We start from the raw sequence: 19205 nt of genomic DNA, 5'->3' as shown, positions 1-19205 counted from the left end.
GTAGATCAAGATTTTATTTTACATTGTTTAATAATTTTGTTTCACTTGCCTATCACTTTGTAGCACAATATGAAAAGGATGCTGAGGAACTAGAAAGAGGGCAGAGAAGAGCAACAAAGATTTAATTGAATTGAATTGAATTGAAACCAGTGTAATTTGTACCTCTCTGTATTCAGTAATCTACAGTAGTGAGCTTCAATGTTTAACTAATATAGTAGCGGCCCCAAATGATTAATAACACATAATGGTCAAAACAGATATTTCCAAAATAACAAATCACCTGGCACCGCTCAACATTTGAATCGACTGGCTGTTTGATATACATACATATATTACCTAGCCTCAAAACTTTCCAATAATGTTGCGGGTGGATGTGGGTTTGGATAATGAAGTTGTTTAAGAAAATTAAGTTGGCTGAATTATTTAACTTGTCCCACCAGCCTTAATGGATGTATTACTTAACTAGCTTAAATGGGAAATATAACCACTACCCATAGATTGTCCCTGTTAATATGTTTAATTTCAGCTTGTTATTTGTTATGGAAGTATTATACAAGTTAAGAAAATTTAGAAATCCTTTAGTACACTGTTTAGCGTACATGGCTTGTATTTATAGTGTCCAATATCTTGGGTCTGGAAAAATGTGAAGTCTTGAGGCGCTATTGATAGTCAAGTAATGAGTTTGAATAAGGCTAGAATCTAGGAGGCCGTGAGTTCTAGTTCCACCTTAGATACAAAGCCAGCTGGGGTATTTTGGGCTAGTCACTTTCTGTCAGCTCTAGTAAGAAGGCAATGACAAACCTCTTGAAAAACCTTGCCAAGAAAACTGGAGAAACTTTTTTTCCAAGAAGTCTTCAAGAATCAGAAACAACTGGGGGGAAAAAGAATAGTTTTGACACAGTCTAAGAAGCACTTTTCTATATTCCTAGAAAAAATTATTTATCTAGCACACCTCCAAATGAGTATGATTAAACTAAAAATAGAATGGATCTATAATGTTAATTGCAGTATTATTTCAACAATGCTGCTAAACCAGTGCTCATTTGGAAGGAAAAATGAATTTGTGGGGCATTTAAAAAGAAATTGTCAAGCAATACCATTTTCAAAAACCATTTTTTAGATTATTAATGAAGTCAAAAAAATCAGAGCACGGTAAAACTCTTAAAAACTCATCATCAACATTTGCATATGCCAAATATTCATAGATGATTATTCAGCTTCTGAAGAAAAGACTTATAATGCTGCATACCTCAGTCTATCATTTTGCTAGATACAGAATGAAAAACACAGTGCCAAATGGCTCTAAAAAACAGTATCTTTGATGCCAAAAAGCTCAATTCCCTTCTCATAGCTAAGGTATTTATTACTGTTTGGTCACAGTCCCGCAGAACCAGCATTTGCTGCATGAAGATTATAAATGATGCATAAACCCTATTTTCCAGTTTGTGTGAGAAAGGAAAGAGATGTATAATAGACCACAAACATCAAAAGAAGGAGTTTATCACTCAACTTGAATAACTGATTGGTCATTTAGGAATTAAATTCTTGGCCAGGAAATGAAATTTTATGGCTGCTCAAGGCTCCATACATAATAACCAAGCCCCTTTGCCATTTGCTATGATTGAATTATTTATCTGAGTACAACTGTTTCTTGAATAATAGCTTACAACAAACTGAGAGTGACTAGCCCTATCTCTTTCTCTAATAAGAAATATTCATTGTGTTGTCAAATAAGGCAATTTAATCTCACCATTAATAATGTTCTTTCCAACCATTTGCAGCACAAGCCTCCCATCCATATCTTTCTTTATTCTTCCCGAAATATTTTTTTCCCCAAACATGATTCTCCTTTTCTATGAGCTAGTATTACACCATCACTGCATATGCAAACACTTGCAAAGTTATGTTTTATTTACTCCATTCTTACGTGGATGAAAATTATGACTTATAAGTCCTACATTTAATTTCTGCAGATTTCATCCAAAGCCCACTAAAAACTTCCCATCGTATTTAATAAACTGAGAATTACTAGCTGAACGAGAAAGGTGCAATTACAGAATCTCAGTAAGGCTTTCAACTCCACACACTTCATCTCTGAAACAACAAAGACACCTCTATTTGCTGTCATGATTAAAAATGCATTCAACTGAATCGCAGGATGGCTGAACTTCAGGTCCAGAGAGAGACTAAGATAAAAACATTGAAACACGGTTGGCCAATGCATGATGTCTCTTGGATATGCATGTGATTATCAAGCTAAAATCGAACATGGAGGGAAAAAAAAGGGGGGGGGAATGGACGGTGCATGCAGCTGCAATTTCTTATGGTACTCTCTGACCATTGACATTTAGGAGACTGGAACTGCGTCATGACTAGAAAGCACAACAGAGAGTTGGAAAGCACATTAGGCAGTCAGTCAACTGGAACAAAAGAGAACTGCAATTTAGCAATAGCAGAATAAAAGCATGTAAAAACAAGCCAAACATAAAGTCAGCAGGGTAAGCATATGACTCTAAAAGCACTTTTTCAACAGAGTTTTGTACTCCCACTCACTTTTACAAACACATACAAATCACAATGCCTTGTGATTATAAAACTGCAGCATTGTTAAAGCATAATTCTTTCTGATTACAAAAAGATCCTAAATTTAAGTCTCTGGTATTCTCTCAGGTAGGACTAAAATTCCCATTCTTAACCACTGCCAGAGTTGACACACAACTAGACTAGATAAGCCAACAGTCTGATTTAGCATAAGGCAAGAATCAGAAGCAACCAAAATGTATTCATCCGGGACTTAACTGGATAAATTACAGAGACTCATATGTGATATTAAATCGATATTTAATCGATCTATTAAAATTGGAATATAAAGAACAAAACATTTATAATATTCTTCATGAGCAGGACCCTGAAGTTCTCACGGAGATTAAAATTTTTCACAGATTGTTCACAGAGTCCTAGGGCAGAAAAGGGGATTTTTGCCTGTTGTATCTTTCACTCTCTGTAGATTTCTAGAATCTGTTCTCTTCACCCTAACATCAATATCACTCAACATTCTACATGCTATGGATATTGAATGCCTATAGAAAGGAGGTAGCCAAATATTTGCAATTTTGTGTTAAGTGGAATTTTCATAGAAGCTTGGCATTGAGAAAAAAACAGAACAAAACCCTAGTTCTTTAAAGGACATGAGCCAAGAATGAAGAACAGCAGATTGGGAGAGATTCCTGTAGGAAATCAAAACCCAAAGATCCTGGGTGATACAAGATCCTTCAATAAACACTTCTCCTACCTGAACACGTTAACTAGTATTAGTCACTAGAACTGAATTATTAGAACACAGGGACATTTGGTCTCTTTGGTTTCATATACATTTTTAAAAAGTTGTGAATAGCTTTTTATCTTAAAACTTCACAGAGTGCTACAGCTAACTGTTTTATAACTGTAGAAGAGTTCATTATAAGGATACAAGAGTTAATTCTAACAGTAGAAAAGCAGACAAAAGTTTATTCAAATGCTATGTCCACTGTTTATGGGCTAAAGGACTAATTGACACCAAGGACATGGCATGGTTTCTACCATATTGAGTATATTTGATAGCTTATTAGTAACCTTGAATATCACTAAGTGTTGTATCTTTTTATTCTTGATGAATGTATTTTATTCTCCTTATGTACACTGAGAGCATATACACCAAAGACAAATTCTTTGTGTGTCCAATCACACTTGGCCAATAAAGAATTCTATTCTATTCTATCTATATGGCCTTTGAAGTTTTACTGCTGGAAAATATTATCATTTCAGCCTATAATTTTGCAAATCAATTCCTACTTGTAGTAGCACATGACACCCTGGGAAAACGTTGTGATGTCTACTCAATTCAACTTCACCCCAAAAACCCAGTTTCTTCATATAAGATCATAAACAAACAAATGATATGTGGCAAATAATGAGAGAATTGGGACAGAATGGTGAAGTAAAGGATGGAATTTGGAGGGAAAAGGACATGAATGGAGAGAAGCTAAATCAACTACAGGAAGAAGAAACTTAAGTCTTTTATGAAAAAGTATTAGAAGGGATCTTAATCTTCCAGCAAAATGAATATAAATTAGACATAAGGAAAAATGATGCAGAAGCTCTCTGCAATAAAGTGAGAAATATTAAGGTAAAGGTTCCCTTCACACATACATGCTAGTCGTTCCTGACTTTAGGGGGCAGTGCTCATCTCCATTTCAAAGCTGAAGAGGCAGCACTGTTAGAAGACGTCTCTGTGGTCATGTGGCCAGCATGTCTAAACGTCAAAGGCACATGGAATGCTGTTACCTTCCCACCAAATGTGGTCCCTATTTTTCTACTTGCATTTTTTACGTGCTTTCGAACTTCTAGTTTGGCAGAAGCTCAGACAAGTAACAAGAGCTCAGCCTGTTACGTGGCACTAGGGAGTCAAACTGCTGAACTTCCAACCTTTCAATCGACAAGCTCAGCATCTTAGCCACTGGGCCACCGCGTCCCTGAGAAACATTATACAACCAAAATACCAGATAGGCATGTGGCATTATAGTAACTATGAAAAAGATGTTGGAATACCATCATAGTAAAAATCATATGAGAAGATGCATGATTTCTGCAGTAAATGAATATTTCAATAAATAAAATATGAAAAATGAAAAAAAAAAAATTTCATAGAGAAAAGGAGAGTTGCAAAATATCCAAAGAAAGCAAGATAAAAAGAGGCTGAAAAATATAGAACAATTTTGATGTAAATAAAAATGTTTTTGAAGTGGGTGAAAAGCAGTAGACGTTACACAAACAAACTATACAAGGGTGAACACATTTAAAAATAAAAGTGGCAGAAGTATTTGGGAAGAAAATAAAATGGATGAATGTTGAAAGAAATATTTTATAGGTTTAAATGGACATGAAAAACATAATCAAACAAAAAAAAATAATGAAAAGGAAGCCATAAATGTGGACAGACTGTTGAAGAACGATAAGAATGAAGAATAGATAGTGAAGAAAATAAAGATGACATAATTATCAAAATGTTAAAAAGTGAATGCGGATTGCTTATGGAGTAATTATGCAACTATCTCTTCCTCATGTTTCAAAGAATGTTGTTATTGGTCCCTAATACCAAAAGAAAAGAAACTTGTGTAATGCAAAAATAATTGGAGTTGAATTATGGAACATGGTTGTGCTATTATTGAGCTGAAGGATGATTGGTGAATGGGGTAAGAACAGTATGCTTGGGAATAAATTGTATGCATACTGATGAGTGCAACACTGAGCTAGGAGTAAAACAATTTAAACAATTAAATAAGGTCATATTCTGCTTTTATAATTCTTCGCTGTATATTGAATATAAAACTAAAGTTTTTTTAAAAAAAAGTCATTAGAAGTGTATCAACTGGGGATATTTTAAAAATAGATATGAATTAGTTAATGGACATGACAGAAGTAAGAATGGATTGCAAGGATAGAAAAGTACAGACAGCTGTAGTGAATAATGTTGGGAGTAAACTAGGTTTAGATTTCCTTTCCTTGTACTTTATCTTCTGCCTTTAATTTATTTTGCTTACTACAACATACACTTTTTCTTAACTTTGCATAATGGTGCTTACTTTGAAAGGGAATAGCATTTTGGTATGTATGTGTGTGTATATGCATAAACATTGTTTTATCAACAGAGTCAAAATACTACATTGCAAACTATCAAATCTGCATCTTAAAGTTCTAAATATAGAAACAAGTAAATATTTCAAAATCTTTATTTGCTTTAAAGGTATTCCCCATCCTCTGTTAAACCACACAAGACCCAACAAGTTACATAATGGATTCAGAAGGATTATAGGGAAAACCGTAAAGACACAATCTGTTTCCAATAATTTGAGATTACAATCACAAATTAACCAATTAGCTTCTGGTATCTGGGCACTCCCAGGTGTATGTGAAGAGAGAAATAGGTAAATACCGTGTTTCCCCAAAAATAAGACCCTTATATTTTTTTGAACCCTGAAATAAACGCTTGGCCTTATTGCCATGTGCTCAGAAGCCCAATTGGGCTTATTATCAGGGGATGTCTTATTTTGGGGAAAACAGGGTATATAAAATGTATATATTTGGCCAAACTGATCATCAATGAAGAATCACTAATACTGTATAACTTTCATGGCTCAAAAAGTTTTTATTTGTTGAGTTTACACATAGGATCAACTGCAGAAGGAAACCAGTTGAAAGACATGCTAGTTTAAATATTGTCTTGATAAGCCTGGATTCATCAAACATATCTGGTCTCCTCTTCAATAGTCTTCCAGAACAAAAACAAAACAGAAAAACAAAAAACAAATAAAAAATCATTTTCCAAAGAAATTCACAGCCAGTTGAACACCCACAATGCAACAAGTGCCACTTACCAGGGGCCTGAGGAAACTTATAACACTTCTCAACTGTGAGCACAAACTGAAGGAGAGTCCCAAAACAAGGTGAGAAGACACATCTACATCAAGTAACCTTAAAGATTATTATCACTCATTTTCTTTTTAGGATATCAGCAGCTGTTGGAAGACCTAGGGATATTACAACCTTTGTTCAGCAACACAGAATGCTTTAATAAAGCTCTCATTAAAATCTCCTAAGTGTACAGGACCTAAAAAAAAAATAGAATGTAGAATGCAATGCTTCCACTGCTCTATTTCATTATTTTTTCCATTCTTTCTATTTTTTATTTATATCCCCCCCTCACCCCCAAGTAATTAATTACCATGTTGTGGATAGTCAATTAATTTTTTTCTACAGGAAGTTTTTTTGGCATGTATTCCTTTTGAAATGTTTCTCTTCTTCGTACATTTTGTACTTCAGCAAGTTTCAGCAAGACTTCCCTCAACCCTGGGACCTTTAAGACAGGGGTCTCCAACCTTAGCACCTTTAATCCTGGCGGACTTCAACTCCCAGAATTCTGGGAGTTGAAGTCCGCCAGGATTAAAGGTGCCAAGGTTGGAGACCCCTGTTTTAAGACATGTGGACTTCAACTCCTATGTTGGCTGGAGAATTCTGGGAGTTGAAGTCCACACGTTTTAAAGTCCCAGGGTTGAGACACACTGCTCTGGGTCATAGATTGTATTACTCGGGTTACATCAGGAACAGTTCACTGAGAACTGAAATCACTATTATATATTTGTATATACAAATGCAAGAAACTGCTGAAGTGTGAAGTGCTTCTTGGTTGAGATTCTGGCATGTCCCCATCCCTATTCCTTATCCCTTCTGATTTTCTCGTTTTATTTCAACAAACCATCAGAATTCTATAATGAACAAGCACTTTTTAAAAAGTTTTCTTTCCCTCCCCATAATGATAATAATTATCTCAGACGAGAGTTTTTTTCCTAATGACTTCTTTAATTCTATAAGCCTTCAAATTCCTTGAACTCTGCCAATACCTCCCTCTTGTGTATAAGTGATGCATTTTGACTCCATACATAACGGCATGCACATGGACTTTGAAAATAGCAGATAGGGTAAACTCGTAAGAAGAACCAATTAATACTGTTATTCAATAAATGTTTAATGAGCAATTAGTCCCATGTACTCAGCACAGCCAGGAAGAGCACTTTAAGACTTTCCAAAATACAGCTCTAGTATTATTATTAGATGAACATTATTAGATGAACATCCTCCAGTTAAAACAACATTTGAAAGGCTATGCAATGGAAGCAAAAACAAGCTTTCTCTGATGGGTTACTAAAGCAGAATCTAAAATTTTATCTTTTTGGCACATCTGAACCCTGCAAAAAAAGAGCCATATGCTAGGCTATAATCACGCATTCCTAATATGCAATCTATTTAGTATCTCCACACTTGACTTGTCAAACGATGACTCTTCCAAGAAAAATATAAACTCGATGTTAATCATGCTCCATATCTACCAAAGTCAAATTTGTAATGTATAAATGGCTGATCAGTTTTCATCACTTCTAGAAAAAGTAATTCTTTAGAAGAGGGAGTGGGCAAAAGAGGGAAATCACAGCCGCTACCAATTAACATCAAATGATACAATTGGAAAACATTTATTTTTCCCAATGCAGGAAAACCTACTTATTAGCAGCTTTGAGGCAAGACAGTTAATACTCAGTTTCTATTGCTACTAATGTTTTTTTTGCAAAATTAATACTGTGGTATTTTAAATTGGCATGCAAATAATTTGTGCTCTTTGTGCCACCCAGAAAGTAAATCGTGTGTTTTTGTTTCATCTGGTGGTAACAGCTAGTTTTAGGGTAGAAGAAAAGCTGTTCTCTAGAACTTTCCAAAGTTAAAGTTAAGATATGCCAGGTATAGAAATTATGTTAATTTAATTTAAAGGAAGCCAATTCTGAATTAACATGTGTTAATTCAAAGTATTCCCCTATCTTTCGTGATATGGCCATCAGATGGATTGCAATGCATTTGATGACTAAGAGACAAATGTGTCAACCTGAAAATGGCATTTTAGCATAGGATCGGTAATAGGGCTATCGAAATGACAACATGTGTGACATGGCATCATTGCACAATTATTAGATAGACTGTCTAGGACCTAGGTAGTTAACACAGTCACTCTAAATGATTATTTCTTTCTGACAGATGGTGAAGAAAATGAAAGAGTTGGGGATACAATTAGAAGTGCACTGGTAAAGATTAAGGCCATATTTGACACACATGAATAAACTCTTGTTGAAGCTTATGTCATAGCAGTAGAGAAGCAAAAGATTTATTTTTCTCTCAACCTACTGCTTCAGCACAATGTCATCCGGCCAAGTGAACCATTTCTTGCATTCTGAACTCTGCAGAGACTACAGGTGAATCTTCAGCAGTTCAATGTCAAATGTTTGTGCTATACTTTGAAAGTTACATTGCTCCTGCTTTCTCAAATTTAAGTTTCCAAGCAAAGGATAGATTCTGAGAGGATCCCTGATTGTGCAGTTTTAATAAATGATACATAATTTTGCTGCTTTAGAATGTGGTTAAATTGGCTGGAGTGGCCAACTTACTTGGCTTTTCCCTACCTGGCTGTTAATGTGTGGTATAGTGTAACAAATATTGTGCTGGATTAGAACTAGGAAAACCCAAGTTGAAATCTACTATCAGACATGAATATTCATTGGATGACCTTGGGCCAACCTTGGTCTAATCTAGTCCCAGACTGATGTAGGGGTAAAATTGAAGGTCAGAGCGCCAGGTACTCTATCTTGAACTTCAAGAGGAAAGGTGAAAAATAAATTTGAGCTGAAGAAACTTCTTGGATGAAAAGCAAAATGTTTTCAAAGGAAGTCCAGTTGCCTCTTTAAAAAGCATCTTTGAGACAACCATGACCTAGATGACTGAGAATCTCCACAGACATAAAAAATAAATCTAACATACAAGCAAATAAATGAAGTTGCCAAAGATTACTTGCCTAACTGCGTTAATGGATATTATGGATGATTCTTGAAGGAGACCATTCTCACTTTAATAAAAGAGTGAGGCTAAAAGTTATGTTAAATTATTTTGAATAATAATTTTGCATTTTTCAGGAAGATCTAAAGGAAATGTCCAACTCTGTATTTCTTTCTAATTTAGAAAAAAAAAATAGGAAAAAAGGATGAGCTGTGGTGGCGCAGCTGTAGTTAGAATGCAGTACTGCAGGCTAATTCTGCTGACTGCCAGGGTTTGATCTTGACCTGCTCAAGGTTAACTCAGCCTTCTATCCTTCTGAGGTCGGTAAATGAGAACCCAGAGTGTTGGGGGCAATATGCTGACTCTGTAAACTGCTTAGAGAGTGCTGTAAAGCACTATGAAGCGGTATATAAGTCTAAGTGCTATTGCTATGCTCTGTTGATTATGCTGACCCTCTTGATGATATTCAATACTGTTGATCAGGTCTCTTTCTAAGGCAGTTAGCTAGATGAAAACATTGGGGGATTGCCCTGCAGTAAGTTCACTACTTTCTGATACTTAATTATGATGTGGTGATCAATGAAATTGAGAAGAAGGTAGACAAATATAAAATGTTAAAGTTGTCTTGGTTTGGTAGAATTGCAATGTGTAAGATGATGTTGCTGCCCAAGTTTAACTTTTTATTTGAGATGCTACCGCTAAATTTGACAGAGAAAGATATTGAAGGATATCAGAAAAAATTGGACAAATTTTGTAATGGTGGGAAAAGACCTAGATTAGTGAAGAAAATGTGGTATCAAAATCAAAAGGAAGGTGGATTAGGAATCCCCAAATTATTTAATTATTACTGTGCGTATGGTATCCGGATAGTAGTAAAAATATTTAAAGGTGAAGATAACTATTGGAGGGACTTAGAGTTAAGGGATATAGAGAAATTTGGATCAAGGTGGTTTTTAGATAAAGCAAACTTAAAATGTGTAATTAGAGGTTATTGGTTAAAGGGATTAAGTAAAATGTGGAATAAATTTGTTAAAATTTTAATTCCGGATATAATCTTTTTGGGGAAGACAATTGGAAATTGGCCGATTAAAAACAATATAAGACGTAATGAAGTGATTAAAGAGGAAAATATAGAAACTATTAGAGATTGGATAAAAGTTTTGGAAAATGAAAGGAGGAATAAAGAAATTACTGAAAAATTAGGGTTAAGTTGGTTTGAAAAAATACAGATAGAAAAATGGACAAAAAAATTCTGTGGTATGTTTTAAACTTCTACATGAAACCATTCTGAGAGATAATCTGATGGATTTGTCCCATCATATGGCAATGACACCCGACTTTATATATTTTCAACTCATGTCCAGGAGTATGGAAATCTTGAAGGAGTGACTAGAAAAAAATATAGATTGGTTATTCATTAACAAATGACTATGAGATGTTAAACTGGTCGGAACATGGGTAAGAGAGTCTTCTGCAGTAGAATCTACTACCAGAAGAATGATCTTTCAAGAGGGTTTTACATTGTCTTGTTCCTCTCCTTGCCTTTTGTTGAGCAATAAGGATATTTGGATTTGGTTTGGTATTTCTTAACTCCCAGCTTGCTTTTGTTACATTCTTCCAAGTACTGTATGAGTCTGTTTTTAGGTTCTGTGTGTGTGCAAGCTCTTGAAGTTGAAATACTATATCTAATATTTGCACTAGGGTTTTCCAACTAAAAAGACATGACATGCATCTGATTATGGGTAGCAAAGCTGCATGAAGGTATCTATTTATTCTCTCCTAAACAATGTAGGCAACACTAGGTATAGGATTAGGCTGCTGGTCCTGTCATGTTATATTCCTGGTATACATAGAGATTATGCATACATTATTAACTGTAATATGAAAAAGATGCTTACGTTGATTCAAAATGAAAACCCAGGGAATTTCAAAATGGACAGTTATTCCATGTATAACATGTGATGAGGATATGATTGATTTGAGTAATATAAAGGCTTTACTTTCTAGACACAACTGACTCCATAAATATGTCTTGGGTATTTTTGTTCTCTCTTAGTTTATAACTTGTGTTCTAATTTCGTCAAACATCCCAATTTCTTCATTAAGAAGAGAAAAATGACATATACTCTTAACTCAACTTTGCTATTCTTTTTAGGATTCCCTAAAATTTTTGAGGAGGAAATAGGTGTTATGGTTGATTATAAAATCCAAGTAAATCAACTTTGTACTCCTTTTCTGCCTATTTTTCTAATTCTACTTTGACTCTAATATAATTCATTTTATCATGTAGACTTTCTACTTGTGCACTGAATCTAACAAATAAAACCAATCAGTTTAATATGATTATCCAATATGATAACATGTCATAGTTAAGAAGACAATATTTATCTGTACAAAGATATTTCGTTCATATTGTAACAGGTTGGAAAAGGTACCATTATTTTCAAAAAAATGGTTCCTTCCTGAATCCACATACTTCTAAAGTAAATCTGTTAGTACCTTATCTGATTAAGAAAATTATTATTCAGAAAAAATTAGATTCATAATGTTTAGGCACATAGACAAACACAGCTCTCTACCCACAATGTAGAATTCAAATATTCCAAAAATTATTACAATAAACAATCAAAGAACTAATTAAAGGAAAGGCATCTGAATAGTAGTCAAATAACATCATACTAAAAATAAATGAAAATGTTGTTAGCCTGTTTCCCCCCAAATAAGACATCCCCAGATAATAAGTCCAATTGAGCTTTTGAGCACAACACAAAAAGACCAAGCACTTATTTCAGGGTTTAAAAAAAATATAAGACAGGGTCTTATTTTTGAGGAAACACGGCATATCTTTGCTATCCCAGACATATTTCCAAATTTCTTTACTTGTATAAGCTATTTCCTATAAGCTTAACTGCTTAAGGTGGCTCTTGTAAGTAGTCACCTATACTTAATAAGGACTCCAAACTTAGAAAAAGTTCATAAACAGTTGAAGTATTGTGAAATATATTTTCCAGAATTCCATCTTTGTGCAATTGAAAGTCTGAAATCCATCACAAACATGAAGGTTTTACAATACTATGACAATCCACTTTGGACAGGGTTTGGTGTTTTTTTTTTTACTTTTTTTCAGACTAAGTCAAGGGTGTCAAACTGGTGGCCCGTGGGCTGGATGCATTACACGCAGGCCACGCCCACCCCAGCTCTGCAAAGGCAAAAAATGTTGCAATGTCACATGATGCGATCGAGTTTGACACCCATGGCCTAAATTTGTTTTTTAAAATGTCTGCACATGCCATGATTAGCTGCTGCATTGCTAACTTTTCTCTCCTTTGCTTGTGACCTCATTTACCAGCAACTTTCACAACAACCAGTGAATGACATCAGTGACTAAATGTTGATTAAAGATAGGGAGAACTTCCTCTGACCAGAGAGAGCACACAGCTCAATACAGCCATCAGTTAACCAAAAGGAATTGCACGTCCATATTGCTGCAACACATTACTTTCTACATTGACCTTGATAGGACAATTAATGTTCATTCAAAGTAAGCAGGATGGTGAAAAGAGGTGTACTTTCTACCCTGAAATGATCATGCTGGTAACAGAAGGTCAATAATATGGTAAATTTCAATAACTACTCAATGGTAACAGGCTGTTGCATTTAGACTGCAAGAGTTGAATTGCTTGAAACCAATATACACAGATTAATACACCAATGACGTTCCTAAACAGAAAATACTAGTCATGCAAGCCATACTTGATTCTACTGCAAATATGTCAGTGAAGTGAACCTGAACTAGTGAGATTACTATATTTTGAAAAGCAAACACAATCAAAGGACACAACCAGCCACGTACCCAGCCTCCATTGTCCTGGATCCAATTGTGCAGGTGCCTGTTCATGTATTCAGTCATCCATTCAGCAATACTGTCCACAAGAGGTGACATCTCCCGACTGACACTTTCCACACACAGCATGCCACCAAATTCAAAGAATGCCACAATCCTTCCCCAATTTACTCCGTCTCGGAACAGCTCTTCCACAACAGCCATGAAATGACTTCTGGCAGTGACTGGAGTCAAGTGCAGTTGACCAGACATATGGGTAAAGTCCCTTTGATACCTTCGGGAAAACTCATCACCAGCTTGGCATAATGTGGAATAAACAACTTGGGGTACAGGATGTTCTTCAGTGGCAGCCAAGTTACTAACAGCAGCAGAAGGCAGAGGCACCAGTCCTCCAAGGGCAGGAAAGGTCCTAACAGCAGAAGAAACATTTTCTCTGTCTCCACTGGCAACCCAGTCATATCCTTTCTGTGACAGCTTGTAGTGGATGTACCTCAGCACTATCTCCCGGTTACTGTAATCTCTTATCCCAGGATGAGCCATCATTTACAACAGAGTGCTGGGAGGGGAATAAAAAAGAAAGACAAAATGTCCCCCTCCCCACCCAAAAATTAAAGCAGCCAGTAATACTAAGTGCCAGTGTTATATGGAATCCAGTTGCTTTGTTGTGTGTAGTTCCATTTGTGGAGGTGGGGTGAAGTCCTTAGATCTCAAATGTATTTCTGTCTTCCCAGCGTCTCTTCTTTCGTATATGGTAGGGGATGAAGACCAGATTTAAAATGAAGCCAGTATTGTATTCCACATGTAATATTTGTTACAAAATTAATGTCCAGAATCCTTCCTTCCTTTGGGTTGAAATACATCTAAAAAGAAAAAAGAAGATCAAGTACCTTTTTTCAAAATCAGGTGCTTTTCCCCCTCCATTCTAGATGCTGATCTAGAATAGGGAAGAAGATGCTGTGCATACATTTCAATTCTCCTCCCGCCCCCTTCAGAATGATTTACAGATTAGAGCAGTTTCCAATGCAAATTCATGTAAAGCACGTTTAACAAAACTCTTTTATTTTTTCCATAAAGAAAAGTTAACACGAAGTAAATTCCCTGTAGAAAATACTTACTTGAATTAGAAATGTTCTTTCCTGTCAAACGTCCTTAGAGGAGAAAAAGCAAACAAAAAAACTTCACCGGTTTCTTAAAATATTAAATACAATGATTTTTTTGATGATGATTCCAAAAAAGAAAAAGAAATAAAGAAGCAAAAGAGGCCTTCAGCTCCTGTTGAATTAGCGTGATTTCCAGAAATATTTCTTGGATTTCTGTTTGGGTGACATTTCCAAAGATGTGTCAGAGCTCACAAATCCTGGTTCTGAAACTTCAGAAAAGGAGACCAAGCCAAAACAGAGGCAGCAGAGGGGGTAAAAATAAATTCTGAAAAGCATCAGAGAAATGCATTTTTCAGTTTAGGCTCTGGAATGAAGTAGGGTGCTCCAGTGCCACAGATTTTTCACCACCAACGTAGTTTCCATTCAGACCACGGATCTTGAACCCAATACCCCTAAACCATCAGCACCCATCATCATCATTCTCTGAAATTATACCCACCCACCCTCCTTCTACTGCTTAACTCCAGGAGGCAGTCAGACAGACAGACCGACCCACATCCATAATTGGGAAGGAGCCAAATAAGTATGAAGCAAAAAAAAAAAAAGCAAAGAGAAGAGGTGTCTGAAGTATTAATTGATCCTAATTATTCCCCCCTCCCCCCCACCACCCTCCCTCCCCGGTGCCCTTGGTACCCCGGGCAGCCTCGTAAAGCTTCCTAGTCACGAGGCGCCTCCTCCTTCTCCAGCGTCGGCTCCAGATTGGATGTGCTGCGTTCGGCGCGGAGGCTCCAGCTGCCGATGGGGAGGTCTCGGCGGCGGGGGAAGGCATAGTCAATGCGGCCGCACACGGGGGGGAGGAGACAGAGGAGGGGAGCTCCCAACGCTTCAGGCTCGGCAAATGGGGCAGCCTTTCTTCTAGCCCCACCTCGCTCTTCATTCAAGAAAAGGGGAGGGGAGGGGAGGGGGGGCGAGGGAGAGGAAGACGCAGAGGGAGGGCGCCAACTCTCGCCTTTTTCGCCGCTGCAGCCCCGGACGAGGCTCGCATGGTTGCGCGGCTGACCTGCCTTTTCTCGACCTTGGAATTGCGTGCTTCTCCGCCAGGGCTTCAGGCTTCAATGGCCCTCGCGGGGTGGGTGTGGGTGGGTGGGTGGTCCACGAAGGGTGGACCGGGGAGGAAAAAAAGAGAAAAAGACAGGAGGTTCCCCTTGGTTGCTTTTCATTCATGTTTATGGTTGGGATGGATCGACTTTGAAGCGGGGTCCTGGGATTGCTTTCAGGGCGAAAACGCCCTGGGAGAGGGAGGAAGGAGACATTGTGTTCCTTTTGGAGTTGTAACTGGCCGGGCCCATCGCTGCGGCAGGTCAAGGACGCTTAGATTCTCCAAAGAAGAAACTGAGGCCGAGAAAGAAGAGGAGGCACAGCCTGTCGGGGACCACCCAGTAGCTCCTATGGGAGCTACAAAATGCAGCCCATCTCCAGCTTCGCAAAAACGTTGGACTCTAAAGCGGGGTGGGGTGGGGGAATAATATAGTTGAGGAAGTGTGCTGTGTCACGTCTCAGCTGCCAAAAATATGCGCATCCAGGTTTTTTTTTGGGGGGGGGGGTTTGCCACTTAAGTTTAGGTAACTTAAACATTAAACAGCATTTAATTAAAACCCCATTAAACAGCGACGATGAACCATCAGTGCAAATGTAGCTGCGTCTGCAAAGCGGAGGGGGGGGGCGCGTCGCGTCTCTGTCCTTCATAGTTCCTAATCCGTTTGAAGCAGGCATCTCCGTGCAGTGGAACCGATTCCCCACCCCCGTTCCCCTCTGTTAGGGTCTCCCAGCAAAAGTTGCCCCAAGAAAATCGGAGCGGGGGGGGAGGGGGTGCGGAGAAGTTGCCATTCGTCCGGACACACATATGGGGGGGGGGGAAAGGGGAGGAAATAATTTGTATCAACAGGGTGCCACCTGCCGTCCAGCCTGAATGCCTTCCAAAGGCTGGAATCTGTCCTTGAATCTCCTTGCTCAGTTTATTCCCGCCTTTTCTTGAAGGGTCTTATGTGTAATACTGTCAGGGTGTGGGTGAGAAGAGCTGTGCAGTCTTCATCAGGTGGAAGGGGCCCAAGCCCCTTCAGTTCTGCTCTGAGTCGTGTAAAAATTTTGCGGTCTAGGTGGGCATATTGTGCACCTTACATCCCGACTCTTAACAAAGCATTCTCCAGTACTAAAAATAACAAGGGTTGTTGTTAAACCCCAGATTATATTGCTGCTCAGTTCTGAATCCCCCCCCCCCGCCCTTCACATTGTTGAAAATAGGTTGGAGCACATTATCAGATAATAATCTGGAAATAACACTAAGATCGCTTATAATTTAGGCCAGCAATGGCGAACGTAGGATGTGTTAAAAAAGTAACACGCTGTGGCATTTTGGGCGATACACCAGCGCTCAACAACAACCAACTATTCTTGAAAGTTCGCCCCATTTTTGCACAATTTTGGGAGGCCGTTCAAGAATGAGGTATTCTGCATTGCCTCTAGACCAGGGGTGAAATCCAAATTTTTTCCCTACCAATTCTGTGGGTGTGGCTTGGTGAGCTTGGCAGGGAAAGAATACTGCAAAATCTCCATTCCCACCCCACTCCAGGGGAAGGATATTGCAAAATCTCAATTCCCTCCCCTCCTGGGGGAAGAATATTACAAAATCCCTATTCCCACCCCACTCTGGGGCCAGCCAGAAGTGGTATTTGCCGGTTCTCCGAACTACTCAAAATTTCCGCTACCGGTTCTCCAGAACCTGCTGGATTTCACCCCTGCTCTAGACATTGGTGCAAGAGGGTTGTGCTTTCGCACATCCTCCAGAAAATGCATGAGAATGGAGCACGCTTTTGCTTGGTTTTTGGAGGCTGCAGAAGAGCATTCTCTAAAGCTGTTTCAAGAGCAAAGGTCTAGTGTGACCAGGAGCAGCCTTAGGTAGGTCAGAGGGTCTTTTTGTCAACAGAAAGATAACATCACCTGAAGATAAGTGGCATACGGAAGATCCTGAGGACTGCTGGGCAATCATGCTGTTTCCCAAGGCTCATGCACCTTGGGAATGGCAAAAAAGGTGGCCTTTCTGAATGGCTGCTCTGGCATTAGTCTGTACTTCAGGCCCAGCCTCTGAGCTGCTGCAGAGTGCTGATGTTCAAGGTGGGCTTGATGGGGATTGAGATAGAGAATTTATTCTCTTTTGTTGCTGGGAGGGCATGGCCCACCGGCAGAGTCAAGTTAGGCCTTTTCCAAATTTTGACATATGGAGCCCAAAAAGTTTGCCATCACTGATTTAGGGTGTGAAATGGTCCTCTGAATATCAATAGCTCAGTTATAACACAATATTAGATGGCGTACTATATAGATCCGTGATGGCAAACCTATGGTATGCGTGCCAGAGGTGGCACGCAGAGCGCTTTTTGCTGGCACACATGTTGTCTCCCCAGGTCAAATCTCCGTGGCGCTTCTCTTGTGAGCTTGTTTCTCTGCAAACAACGAAACAAGCTCACGAAAGAAAAATATCTTACCTCTTACCACGCTGGTGGTGTTGGGATATCCTGCCTTCCACTGGCCAGCTGGTCTTTGGATCTCTGCTGCGCATGTGCGCATGTCCACGCGCACATCCATGGACATGTTTTTTGCACGTGCACCTTTTAGTTTGGGCATTGTGCGCATGCAGTTTGGGCACTCGGTGTCTAAAAGGTTTGCTATCACTGATATAGATAAACCATTCTGCTTTTTGGGGCCTGGTTAGAAAAGCAGAATGGTATATTAGAAAGACCATTTAACTGTTACAAATAAGTTTCGGAGTTTTCAAGATTCACCATCAAGCCAAATGAGGAAAACATGGTAAAATACATACTTGACTGCTCGTAGGATCTAAGGTATCACAAACTTTGCTCAGTCCACAGGAAACATTAAAATGCAAATTGGTCCTTCATGGAGAAAACATCCTAGTAAATACCTCAAAAGCTACAGCTGGCTAAGAGCACGTGGGCTGCTACATTCTGGGCTTAATGAGGTGTTTGGATGAACTTCAAAGACAACCCCAAAATTCCTACAATTGGCTACTATTCCTACAACGTGCAGCACTGATCAAGCAACCTTGGAAACATTTTGTTACTGTTATTGCTGCTTAAGAGGTGTCACCAGTTACTGAAAAGAAAGATCTGCCACACACAAATACGTAGATTTGAGGATCATTTTCCTCAATGAATCAATGAACAAAAGTATAATATTTTGACTCATTTAATTGGATTCTTTTTATATAGTTTAGTTTCTCTTTATATATAGTTTGTGTGGAGAACAGATCATTTTTAGCTCATATTTATGCAGAAATATTGAAATTTTTAAAAAGTTCACAATTTTTTTCAGCATCACTAAATAGTGGAAGAAAGATTAATTATCAAATTGTTTAAAAACGGAAAAAAATCAGATGCCTAGATTATGAAAAGTCATATTTTAAAGTCATTTTAAAATATCCTCTGGGACTAATGGAAACCATCGTAATAGTATGCATGTTCTAATTTCGCCTAAATAAAAGTGGAAAGGCAATTAGAGCATACTACAACTAAAGAGAAAGTTTGACAAAAACTTTCCATTTCTTGTTTCCCGGTTTTACCTGTTTACAAATTTTTAATGGGTTTGAATAAAATAGATACTAATAGATAAAATAGAGTTGTAGCCAAGCTGTCTGGGATATTTTTAGTTCTTTAGTGTAAGAATGAGTGAAGAAGAAAATGATTCTTCCATTATACTTTTTGAATTTTGAAAGTGCACTCCCTACCTTTACAGAAAATTAGTCTTATTTTATGTTACCACCTAGTGGCCATTTATATTTT

At 38.0% G+C, this 19205-nt stretch overlaps 1 protein-coding gene across 2 annotated transcripts in view; it reads right to left on the bottom strand.

Moving 5' to 3' along the window:
- Positions 1–15135, bottom strand: part of BCL2 (BCL2 apoptosis regulator) — a 176800-nt gene extending 161665 nt beyond the window's left edge. Inside the window, exons 1-3 of one of the 2 annotated variants that reach the window (XM_058176015.1) lie at positions 15046–15135; positions 14368–14565; positions 13262–14112 (exon numbers count right to left, since the gene is read on the bottom strand). In XM_058176015.1, coding sequence (XP_058031998.1) covers positions 13262–13795 — 534 coding nt within the window. In that variant the 5' untranslated portion in view covers positions 13796–14112; positions 14368–14565; positions 15046–15135. Of the gene's footprint in view, positions 1–13261; positions 14113–14367; positions 14948–15045 lie in introns of those variants that run through there. The other variant, XR_009154279.1, reaches the window with a different exon arrangement.
- Positions 15136–19205: the final 4070 nt, after the last annotated feature.

Source organism: Ahaetulla prasina, chromosome 3 (assembly GCF_028640845.1).
Source record: "Ahaetulla prasina isolate Xishuangbanna chromosome 3, ASM2864084v1, whole genome shotgun sequence".
NCBI lineage: Eukaryota > Metazoa > Chordata > Lepidosauria > Squamata > Colubridae > Ahaetulla > Ahaetulla prasina.
The sequence above is the reverse complement of the archived record's forward strand: the minus strand, read 5'-3'. Positions and strand labels throughout refer to the sequence as shown.